The 12,749-nt window shown below is 42.3% G+C and overlaps 1 protein-coding gene across 4 annotated transcripts in view; it reads left to right on the top strand.

Annotated features, from left to right (window-relative positions):
• IARS1 (isoleucyl-tRNA synthetase 1) overlaps positions 1 to 5,263 on the top strand; it is a 99,328-nt gene extending 94,065 nt beyond the window's left edge. For all 4 annotated transcript variants that reach the window (XM_054727722.1, XM_054727721.1, XM_054727720.1 and 1 more), the window contains 2 exons: positions 189 to 341; positions 4,729 to 5,263. In XM_054727722.1, coding sequence (XP_054583697.1) covers positions 189 to 341; positions 4,729 to 4,811 — 236 coding nt within the window. In that variant the 3' untranslated portion in view covers positions 4,812 to 5,263. The remainder of the gene's footprint in view (positions 1 to 188; positions 342 to 4,728) is intronic.
• The last annotated feature ends 7,486 nt before the right edge of the window (positions 5,264 to 12,749 follow it).

Below are 12,749 nucleotides of genomic sequence, written 5' to 3'. Positions count from 1 at the left end.
TTCTTTTTCTCCTTTCGCTTTCCCTCTGGGAGATGTTTGAGACTTTTCTGCAAACTGTACCGCTGTCTCACTGGCGCCCTGCACTCACGGCTGCCTTTCCAAGCTTGCAGTAGTCCCCCCTTTAGGGATGCTGTAGCTTGATGGTGTGGACTCTCAGGGTTTAATCCAGTCTGTTCTTTCTTCTGCAGAGTGTTTATTGGGAACAGTGGGCACCCTCCTGCTGGAAAACCCACGTGGGCAGAATGGACTCACCTATGAAGGTCTTCTGCGTGAAGCAGCCAAGATGTTTGGCCTTCGCAGCAGGAAGTTAAAGCTGTTTCTGAATGAGTCTCAAATGGATGGTGAGATTGTAGATCATGCTAAATTTTTGTTTTATTTTTCTTTTGTTGCATTATTTTCTATATGAACAACTGTAGACCTACTTTTGCCCCACCCTGAATATGCTTCTAGGAAAATTAGCATGTTCTAAATTTGCTGATTCTAAATTGTTCTCTTCCCCAGGATCAAAATGATCCCAGTATCTATCTATCTATCTATAAGGCTAATATGCTAAATGTTCCCTTGGAAGTTCGATTGCTCACTATGAGGTGCACTGACCATCAGGGGGTGGCATGAAACAAAAGAAGGCCCTGATCACCAGCCACCCTACCCTGTGCACGAATTTCATGCACTGGGCCTCTAGTCTTATATAATAAAAGCCTAATATGCTGCCCTGACTGGATTGGCTCAGTGGATAGAGCGTCAGCCTGCAGACTCAAGGGTCCCAGGTTCGATTCCGGTCAAGGGCATGTACCTTGGTTGCAGGCACATCCCCAGTAGGAGGTGTGCAGGAGGCAGCTGATCGATGTTTCTCTGTCATTGATGTTTCTAACTCTCTATCCTTCTCCCTTCCTCCCTGTAAAAAATCAATTAAAAAAATATATTTTTAAAAGCCTAATATGCTAAATGTCTGGTCATCTGGTCGGCCATTCAACCAATCAAAGTGTAATATGCTAATGATATGCTAAAGCCCCTCAACTGCTTGCTATGACATACACTGACCACCATGGGGCAGATGCTCCAACTTGTAGGTTAGCTTGCTGCTGGGGTCTGGCCTATTGGGACTGAGTGAGATGGGCCGGACATGCCCTGGAGCACTCCCATGGTCCCTCCCTGGCTGGCCAACCTCCCGCGTCCCTCCCTGGCCCCAGTTGTATACCGGTGGGGTCCCTTGTTTCTGACCTGCGCCCTCTTGCAATCTGGGCTGAGGGACAGGCCCTCCCCTTCCAGGCCCCCCCCCCAGTGTATGAATTTCATGCACCCGGCCTCAAGTTGTAAAATAACAGTGGAAAGTTATGTAACTGACATGACTTTGAGTTACTGCCTAGCACACTTGCTTTTCAACCTGAAGGACTCCCTTTATCACATTTAGTGGAAATGAACTCCCTTAACTTTTCTCTCTTTTTTGTGGGGGGGGGGGGGATCTACACTAATAAAAGAGTAATATGCAAAGTGACCATACCATCGCGATGCCCGCCAGCCAATCAGGAGTGAGTATGCAAATTAACCCAACAAAATTGTGTTAATTTGCATATGCAGGCGTCATGTGGCCGGGGACGGGGCAGGACGGGGCGCAGGCATTCTGCACCGCCCCAGCCGCTCCGGGCCTCTGGGCAGTGTGTGAAGGCGGAAAGGTGGCCTGAGTGAAGGTGGTGCCGGCAGCCAGGGGAAGGAAGGCCCATTCTTGCACGAATCTTCGTGCCTCGGGCCTCTAGTGCTTTAATAACTTCTTAATTTTGAAGAACAGTTTTGCCAGATGTTGATAGTTTTTCAGTATTTTAAATATGTTATTCCACACTACCTTTGGCTTCCATGGTTTCTGATTGGAAATTGGCTGTTCATTAGTATCGCTGTCATGTAGCTTCTCTTTTGTTGTTTTCAAGATTTGGTGACTGTTTCTTCAAATGTTCTTTCTACCTTTTCTTCTCCTTCCAAAACTCTCATAATGTATATGTTAGTCCATTTCAACTATATTATTTCAGATGTTCTATTTCAAGATCACTGATTTTTTTTAGCAACTCTTGTGAACTTATTTTAGTTGTTTTCCTTTTCTGCCCCAGAATATCTATTTGGTTTCTTTTATACTTTCTCTATTGATATTCTTAATTTGTTGATACATTGCTTTCTTGGATTTCTTTAATTATTTGTGGCTTCCATTGGCCTTTCCATTGGTTTGTGGTTTTCTATAGAGTGTAAGTTCAAATATTTGTGCTTCCTAAAGGACAGATTCTGTCAATTTAGCTTTTCCTCTGACTGTGCCATAACTTTTCTGCTGCTTTGTATGCCTTGTGATATTTTTAATGTTGAAAGTTGGACATTTGAATATTAGGCTCTCCCCCTTCCCAGACTGTGCTATTTCTGTGCTTTTTTACTTGATTTCAGGTAGAAGAAGGGCTAGGGAGAGAGGATCGAAACATCAGTAATGAGAGAGAACCCTTGATTGGCTGCCTCCTACACGCCCCCTACTGGGGATCAAGCCTGCAACCAGGCATGTGCCCTGACCAGGGTCAAACCTGGGACCCTTTAGTCCACAGGCTGACGCTCTATCCTCTGAGCCAAATTGGCTAGGGTTATTTCTGATTTTTGAAAGCTGTAATTGTTCATTTGTTTAATGACTTTGCCAAACACTGCTCCCAACCCCTGGCAAAAACTGTGTTCCTTGTTGTGTGTAATCAGTTCAGTCTCTGTTCCGTTAGCTTGTTTTCAAATACTGTTTTACAGATTATCTTGACCCCCAGGAGCTAAAAGCTTAACAACAAAATACCCACCTTCCAGTCTTTGGAGACTGGCTCATTCAGCACAGCCAAGCTGTTGGTAGCTCTGCTCCACCTTCTCCTTCGGTATGCGCTGAGCCTGAAGAGCAGCCGGCTTTAGCCAGAAAAGCCTTTTACCTTTTTCAGAATTGAAAGATTTGGATCTTCTCGAGTGTTTTCTGTCCAAACATCTGGGCCAGGGCATACATGTAGCTTTCTAAAATTACTCAGGATGCTCGGCAATTGTTAAAGCCCAATTATCCAAAGAGTCTCTCTCCTACTTTTCCTCCCAGGCCTTAGGCAGCCTATGTATGTTTCAGTGATAATCTTCTATTCCACGCAGCTGTGGGATTTTTGTTTGCCTTATAATGTTCTTAAGCAATACCTACCACTTTCTGCCCTGACCGAGTTCCAAGTTAGGCAAAACAGAGACAAGTACCTTATGTAAGCCGTTCAGAGAGGTTCGAACAAACAGTATTTTTGCTCTGTTCCTCCTAGAAATAGGTGCCAGCGTCCCACACTGGGCACAGGGGCTGCTGTCGTTCAGCCCGCCACCAAGACAGCAGGTGACGACACACACAGTGCTGTCTTTGGCCTCCTTCTCACTGTATTTTTTTCTCTAAAAATTGTCTTTCATAAAGTATTAATACTTTGGTAAATAGAAGGACCATGTAATGCTCACAGTTTTAAAAACTCACTGATGCCTTCTTGCTTGTTCCACTAGATTCTAAATGTCATCTCCAGATCCTGGAGTTACTATCTGTTAAGGAGGCAGCTTTGAGAGTATTTTTACATTCAGGATTCCTGCTTGGACAGAGCCATTTTTAATGACAAGAGCCATTTTTAGAGAAAGTTGATTGCTTCTTTGAATTCAGATCTGGGTAGAAGCAAAAGCACCAAAGTAGGCGAAGAGCTTTTTAAGTTTTCCTTTTGTCACTCGTTCTGAGTTTTCATGTGTTCGGTGTTAATTGCATGTGTGTTACACTTTGGATACTGGAATTTTTCTCTTTGGGCAGACTGGACCCTGTATTCTTTGACATGAGCCCTTCAGCTTTAGAAAAGTTCCTGTTATCACTGTGGTTCTTGTTTTCTGGCATTTCCTCGGTGTGCCCCGTACTCTTATCCCCCAGGCCTGGAGATAGCTGCTCTTCCCATCACTGGAAGTTAATAGTTAGAGACCACCAATCTGGGCCACTGGCTGGGTTTTGTTCTAGGCCTTTTCTGTGTGTATAGGAAATGCCTGTGGTGTGATATGGAGGGAGTGGTATGAGGACATTTGGGGCAATGCCCAGGATTACTTCAGTTGAGGCACAGTCCTTCCTAAGTTAAACAAAGAATGAACCCTTAGCTATAAGCAGTCAGGGTCCAACTACAAACGTGGAGGGAGGGCTTCATACAAGGCCTCCGTCACTTCTGGCACCAACTGCAACTACTCTCGGGTTTGATAATATGTTAGCAGGTTGCACAGGACTCACTGGAAGCGTTTGCATTCATGACTACGTTTACTCCAGGGAAAGGAATAAATGAATGTGTAGGGCCGAATATGAGAGCTGTGCAGACGCAGAGCTTCAGCTGTCCTCTCCCAGGAGTCATAGACAGTTCCTTCTCCTGGCCCTGGTGCATGTCAGTGTACAGGCTTCCCACACAGAAGCTTGCCCTTGGTGCCTTGCTTTGTATTGAGGCTTTATTACATAGGCATGATTGAGTCCTTGCCCACATGGTTGAACTTACTTTTACCTTGAATTATATGGTTGGTCATTCTAGTGTGGCTTCCTCCCTCCGAGTTAGCTGTTTCCCTTGCATTAATTATCAGGTGAAAGGTCAAACCTCTCTTGGGGTGAGGCCAAATTTATTGCTTACTCAGGCTGCTGACATTTTTATGGTATGCATAATAGGAAGAAAATTTATTTATTTTTTTCATCTCTTTTCACTCTAGAAATTACAGAAGAAATACCCCTGAAGACTTTGAACACGAAGACTGTGTATGTTTCTGTATTCCCAACAACGGCTGACTTCTAACTTCCTGTTACCAGTGTGGTTCAGTCAACCTTTACACACACACACACGCACACACACGCATATATTCATGTATTGAAAATATTCCTTTCAGGTGCATTTGATCTAAATTGCTGCCTTCGGTCTAAATGTGACGTGGTATTGGTTCATCAAGTAGCTTAAATCCTCACAGCAATATTCACATAACCTTAAGCACCTATATAGTCATGTTGGGAGAAGATTGCAATGTTACCTCAGCACTAGAGTGTATTTCTGTACTTGAATTCCTTACGTATAGGGGGAGAAAGTTATTAAAGTGGCATAATGTTTATCCTTTTATGGTCTTTTAAAACATACTTAAAACCTTGAAGAAATTGATAATTATCTGGATTTCCTTGGATAATTTGATGGAATATGTTCCATTAAAGCAAGAAAAATAAACAAGCTTTCTCAGATAATAAATATGTTAAAAGTAATTCATTCTCCCATTATTTATTGAAATTTGAAATTTATAATCTTCAAAAAACACAAAAACTTAATATAGTGACTTCTGTATTAAGACAGTGGACTAAGCCCTGGCCGTTAGCTCAGTGGGTTAGAGCATCATCCCAGTAGGCCAAGGTTGCAAGTTTGATCCCTCATCCGGGCACATAAAAGATCAACCAGTGAATGCATAAATAAGTAGAACAAGTCTCTCTCCCCACTCTCTCCCTCTCTCTCTTAAAAGTCTTTTTTTAAAGATTTCTTAAAAAAAATAATGTGCTAAATAAAAATCTCACTTTACTTCTTCCCAAAACCCTATGTTTACAGATGCCCAAACAGAATTAGATGTGTAAGATTTATTGGGGGAAACATACATAAAGGATAAAGGGGGAGGGGGTAACACATAGGTAGAGGGAACCTTCAGGCGACAATGGAGGTTTGACACCTGTGAAAAGTTAAGCAGACAGAAGGAAGATTGGTTGGAGAAAGCTGAGACTGCATTGCAGCTCTCCGAGAAGCTTGCTCAGGCCAATCCAGAGTCCCTGGCAGAGAAAGATTCCAAACAGAGTCCAGGTTGGGTAGCTGTTCTCCCCGTCTGCCTTACCTACAGCTTGTTTGTTTATGGCCTCAGTTACACAGTCAGCGGTGGTTCAAAAATAATGCATACGACTTTTGTTTGTTTTAAAATACCTTTATTGAATTAAGGGAGAGGGAAACATCAATCCATTGCCTGCTGCATGCCCCCACTGGGGATTGAGTCTGCAGCCTGGAGTCCGATCAGTGACTCACAGTGTGTGATGATGCCGACATGAGGCTGGGCCACACGGACCAGGGCCATGGTTCTGACGAGATCTTGCCATCTGCAGCACCACGGAGCTGTGCTGAGGCCTGCCACGCGCTGTGCTAAGTGAAATCAGAGCGAGACAGGTATCTGATTTCACTTGTACGTGGAACCTGAAATAATCAGAAATAGGACATTTTGATGACTGCCCTGTGGGAGGGAGTCGGGGTGGGTAAGACGTATAAATGGGTAGTTACAGAAGAGTGACGGATGTGAAGTAGAGCTTAGGGACTATAGAGTCAATACTACGATCACGTGCCGGGTGGGTACTAGACTTAGGGGGATCGCTTTTTAACTTACATAAATGTCTACTCACTGTTGTACACCTGAAACTAATATACTACTGTATGTCAGCTGTAAGTAAAAAGAACACTTATTTTTTAAAAATCAGTTTTAAATTGCACATAGTCTGAGTAGGTGATGAATCTTGAGCTGTTGTCCATCCTTGCTGGTTTGTGAATCATCCCTTTGTTCAGAATATCCATCCATGTGTCAGACGCTACCTGCCCATTAGAGGCCAGAAACCAGTGGCACAATATTTTGTAAGGGGGAAAAAAACAAAACAAAACTGTGAACTATAAATTCCCTGTACTTCAATAATTAAGGAGTGAAATGTTTTTTCAGACAATTGGAACGAAAATAATTTGTCACTGGAAGACATACTGTTAAAAAATGGCTAGAGGAAGTTACTGAAATACAAAAGGAAAAAAACCTTGAAATACCAACAGATAGAGCAGAAATATGATAAATACAATGGATTACCCTTTTCTTAGATCTATAACATCTGATATTCCAATCAGTGACACTTTAAAGGCGTGGACTTAGCCCTGGTGAGTGTCTTGGGCATCGGCCTGTGCACTGAGAGGTTGCTGGTTCTTGAGCCCAGTGAGCGGGGCAGGGAGGAAGGACAGAGGTGCGGCCAGAAAGCCAGGGGCCTGACTGCCCCTCACCCCCCAGAGCCCTCAGCAGGCCCGGGAGAAGCTGGAGCGGTGGAGGGTTGGCACATTGTCTGAAATTTTTTTCCCTGAGTGACCGGCACAATGTGACTAATCCCAGGGTAGGGTGGAGACATGGAGTTGATGCCACAGATGTCTGCCAGTCAGCATTACTGGGAAAGCAGAGCAACAAAGGAAGTGACCAAATTCAGTTCACCTCACACCAACACGTCACAGCTTCTGTCGGCCGTGTCTGGCTGAAGTGACAGCACTGGCCTTTCACGCATTTGGAACCCCAGTGGCCACTACATTCATTCCCCTGGGGGATTTGTTTTCTGAGACCAAGATGACCAGAGCACAGAGGAGACATACCTTCTAGTGGAACACAGGTGATTTCCCACCACCCACATACATCTGAATGCCAGAGAGGTGCTGGAGACTTAAAGATCTTGCTTCAGCACCACCTACTGTAAAGCAATAGGAAGACTTATCTATTCGAGGAGTGCCATTCATACGTAGATATCTAGATCTAGCGCGAGGAGGAATCCATCAAATACCATGAACAACCAAGGTAACATGGCAGCCCAGAAAGAAAACGAAAATTATCCCCCAAATAAAATGGAAATATGTGATTTAAGTCAGTGGTCGACAACCTTTCGGACCTCACAGACCACCGGTTGGCGACCACTGATTTAAATGACAGAGAATTCAGGATTTCAGTTCTCAGAAACAAGATACAAGAAAACGGGCAATTTATAACCTTTTGCACTCGGATGTCGAGTGTGACTCGACACGGTTAGCATCGGTAGCAGCTCGGATGTCGAGCCACACTCGACACGTAGTTTCACCGCGGGGGGGAAGGGGGATTTTTGTCTATTTTTCCAGTATCTTTTCTTGTTTTCATTAGCATGAAAGGACAAGTAAAATGTAAATGCCGTCTCAACTGATGCCACCACCTAAGCTTCACCAATGGCCTCTTCAAAGGCTATTTGTTTCTAAGACACGTCAGTCACGTGAAAAAGGTTAGACCAGTACACTAACTTCCAGGGGTAGATTATTATCCACCAACTTAGAGCAACATTTAGATGGAAAGCTCCATATAATCACACCTCACCCTAACAAAACACGCAAAGATTGTGTTGTTTGTTCTAAGAGAAAAATCAAAGGAGGAAGAAGAGAGACGATTTATATTTGTGAAACATGTGAATGTAAACCAGGTCTTCATGTGGGTGAATGTTTCAAAAAATATCACACCATGAAAAATTATAGAGATTAAAATTACTCTTTGAATGTATCAATAATTTGAAATATAAAAAAATCCAAATAAGTAAGTTTGTATGAAAAGAAACTCCAGTTTTTTATTCTACTGCCGCACTTTGTAAAATCTGGGGTATTTAAAAAATTAAATCCCGAGTAGAATAAAGGAATCGAGAAAAAAGCAAGCGAGTGCAAAGGGTTAATGAACTCAGAGTCAACTAACTAAATTAGTACTTTACCAAACAGATTACAACTTTTAAAAAGACCCAAACAAATTCTGGAGATGAAGGATTCAATAAAAGAGAAAAATGAACTAGTAGGCATAGGAAATAGAGCTGACCAATGGAGAAATGAATTATTAGTCCTATCAAAGATGGAAATCTAGAATTGATGCAGAGGGAAGAAGAGAGGAATGAGCATAAAATAACTACAAGAACCATGACTCCGTCAGAAAGAGCAATGTAAGAATAGTCATACCAGCAGAAGAGAGGGAGAAGGGAATGGAGATTTTCAAACAGTTGAGAACTTCCCAAACCTAATGGGAAGAGCTAGGTCCTTGAATCCGAGAAGCAAACAGAACACCTAGTTACCTCAGTCCAAAAGGCCTTCTCCAAGGCACATTGTATTAATACTGCACCAATGATGAGGCCCTGGCCAGGCTGCTCAGTTGGTTAGACAGTTGTCCCGGTATACCAAGTTTGTGGGTTTGATCTCCAATCGGGGCACATACCAGTAAGTGCATAGATAAGTAGAACAATAAATCGATATCTCCTCCCCCTCCCCCTTCCTCTCTCAAATCAAATAAACTTAAAATAGATTCATGACAAAAATTCTCAAGGCTGCCAGGAAAAAGAAGTAACCTATAAAATAAATCCCATTAGGTTATCACTAGACTTCTCAGCAGAAACCCTACAAGCTAGAAGAGAGTGGGACCAAATAAACTACTGAAAGAGATTACCAATTAGGAATAAGATATCCAGCAAAGTGCCGAAACCGGTTTGGCTAGTAGATAGAGCGTCGGCCTGCGGACTCAAGGGTCCCAGGTTTGATTCCAGTCAAGGGCATGTACCTTGGTTGCGGGCACATCCCCAGTAGGGGGTGTGCAGGAGTCAGCTGATCGATGTTTCTAACTCTCTATCCCTCTCTCTTCCTCTCTATAAAAAATCAATAAAATATATATTTTAAAAAAAGATATCCAGCAAAGTTATACTTCAGATATTAAAGAGATATAAAGACTTCTTTAGACACACAGACACTTAGGGAATTCACCACCAGAAGACCTCCATTTCAGGGAATGCTCAAGGAGGTTTACAAACATACAGCATAATTAGGGTTAATTTCTGACAAAACAAAAGGGGAGATAAAGTTCTGAGCTTGCAAGTGAAGATTACATGCGTTAAAAAAAACACACCACTATATATCAAACTTTTTTTTCATAAACCTAATGGTAACCACACAAAACCCCAAAGGAGAGACACAATGAATCAGAAAAGGTATGGAATACCACTTAATAGAAACACTAAGGGGGAAAATCAATGGAGGACAGAGCCAAGAGAAAACAAGAGAGTGGCTAGCTCAGGAAGTGTGGATCAGTGGTTGAGAACCTATGAACCAGGAGGTCACGGTTCAACTAGTAAGAGCATATGCTCAGGTCATGGGCTTGATCTCCAGTGTGGGTTATATAGGAGTCAACTGATCAATGATTCTCATCATTGATATTTCTATCTCCCTATCCCTCTCTGAAATCAATAAAAATATACTTTTAGAGATTACAAATGGCAATGGAGTAAGAGGATGCTACACTGATATGCTTCCAGGACTAAACTGGAATGACAACTAAAATACAAAATAAAATTAAAAAAAAAAAATCCTGAGGAATCAACTGAAGACCAGCTGGCGAGAACCCTGATAACCAAGCACGGGAAGTGGAGATGGCACAGAGACTGGTCGGAGGGGTGGAGGTGCAAAAGGGCTGGCCAAGCTCCCAGACACAGCACCTGAAGTTCTGGAGAGAGATTTCAGCTGGGGTCGGGGTACCACTGAGAACTCGGATCTAAACCCTAAGCTGCTCCCCCACCCTACCCTGCGCAGAGCACCAGAACCGAGAGAGGTGTCCACATAACCTCTGGCTGCGAAAAGCAGCAAGGCTGCTGTCTGCCAGGGAGGGACGGCAGGAAATGCAGGCACCCTCTTAAAGGGCCAATGCGAAAATCGTGTGTGCAGCCACTTATCTTGTGCTCCGGCAGAGGGAGGGCAGAGTGGACTGGAGCTGTGTGAGTAGAAGCTAGGGTTGGGGGCTCTGAGGTTAGAGCGCAGAAGCAGACACCCCAGTTTCCTGTGCGGAGCCATTCCCTCACGCTGTGGAGGTCCTCTTTCTCAGGCAAAAACTGCCATCCAGTCAGATTTTGCATGGGGGTAAGGATTTGCAAATCGGATCCATCAATATATTAAAAAATTACACACCATGACCAAGTGGTGTTTATTCCATGGATGCAAGATTGGTACAATATTTACAAATCAACAAATGTGACACATCACATAAAGAAATTTAAAGACAAAAAGCACATGATCATATCAATAAATGCAAAAAAAGCATTTGACAAAATCCAACACCCGTTTTTGATAAAAACTCTCAGCATAGTGGAAAGAGAGCATATCTCAACGTGATAAACGCCATATATGATAAACCTATAGCGAACATCATACTCAATGGGCAAAACTAAAACCATTTCACCCAAGAACAGGAACAAGACAGGAATATTTTCACCACTCTTTTTTTTAAAAAATTTTATTGATTTTTTACAGAGAGGAAGAGAGAGGGACAGAGAGTTAGAAACACCAATCGGATATGCCCGCAACCAAGGTACATGCCCCTAACTAGAATCCAACCCGGGACCCTTCAGTCTGCAGGCCGACGCTCTATCCACTGAGCCAAACTGGTCAGGGCTATTTTCACTACCCTTATTTAACCTAGTCCTGGAAGTCCTGGCCACAGCGATCAGACAAAAAGAAGAAATAAAAGGCATCCAAATTGGAAAGGAGGAAATAAAACTGTCATTATTAGCAAATGACATGATATTGCACATAGAAAACCCTACAGACTCCATCAAAAGAGTACTAGATTTCAACAATATAGCAGGATAACAAATTAACACCCAGAAATGAATGGCTCTTTTTATAATATATTTTTATTAATTTCAGAGAGGAAGAGAGAGATAAAAACATCAATGATGAGGGAGAATCATTGATTGGCTGCCTCTTGCACACCTCATACTGGGGATCAAGCCCACAACTTGGGCCTGTGCCATGACTGGGAATTGAACCATGACCTCCTGGTTGAGGTCAACACTCAACCACTGAGCCACACCGGACAGGCAATAGTAGCTTTTTTATACATAAATAATGAATTTTCAGAAAGAGAAACAGACAATCCTATTTATCATTGCAACAAGAAAAATTAAGATACTAAGAGTAAACCAAGGAAGTAAAAGACTTGTACTTGGAAAGATACAGTAATTGGAAAAAATGGTAAAGGAAGATATAAACAAGTGGAAGAGTATTCCATGTTCATGGATTGGTAGAATTAACATTAAAATGCCCATACTACCCACGGCAATCTGCAGATTCCATGCAATCCCTATTAAAATACAAGCTGCATATTTTGCAGATCTAGAACAAATACCCCAAAAATTTATATGGTACCAAAAGGAACCCTAATATCTGCAGCAATCTTGAGAAAGAACAAAGTTGGAGGAATCACAATACCAGATATCAAGTTATACTACAAAGCCACCACAATCAAAACAACCTGGTACTGACACAAGAACAGGCATATAGATCAATGAAACAGAACAGAGACCCCAAGCCATTATGCTCAATTAATATTTGACAAATGAGGCAAGAGCATACAATGGAGTCAAGACAGTCTCTTCAATAAATGGTGTTGGGAAAATTGGACAGATACATATAAAAGAATGAAACTAGACCACCAACTTACACCACATATAAGAATAAACTCAAAATGGATAAAAGACTTAAATGTATGCAATAAAACCATAAAAATCCTACAAAAAACCATAGGTAACAAAATCTCAGACGTCTCTCATAGCACTATGGTTACAGATACATCTCCTAGGACAAAGGAAACTAAGGAGATAATAAACAAATAGTACTACATCAAAATAACAAGCTGCACAGAAAAATAAGCCATCAACAAAATTAAAAGGGAGCCCACTGTATGGGAAAACATATTTGGCAATGATACATCTGATAAAGGGTTAATATCCCAAATATATAAGGAACTCACACAACTTAACAAAAGGAAGCCACACAATTCAATTAAAAAATGGGCAAAGGACCTAAATAGACACTTCTCCTAAGTGGACCTAAAGATGACCATGGGACAGATGGAAAAAAAAATGCTCAAAGTTACTGATCATAGGAGAG

Source organism: Eptesicus fuscus, chromosome 15 (assembly GCF_027574615.1).
Source record: "Eptesicus fuscus isolate TK198812 chromosome 15, DD_ASM_mEF_20220401, whole genome shotgun sequence".
Taxonomy (NCBI): Eukaryota; Metazoa; Chordata; class Mammalia; order Chiroptera; family Vespertilionidae; genus Eptesicus; species Eptesicus fuscus.
Note: the sequence above shows the minus strand (reverse complement) of the source record. Positions and strands in the feature narration are given on the sequence as shown.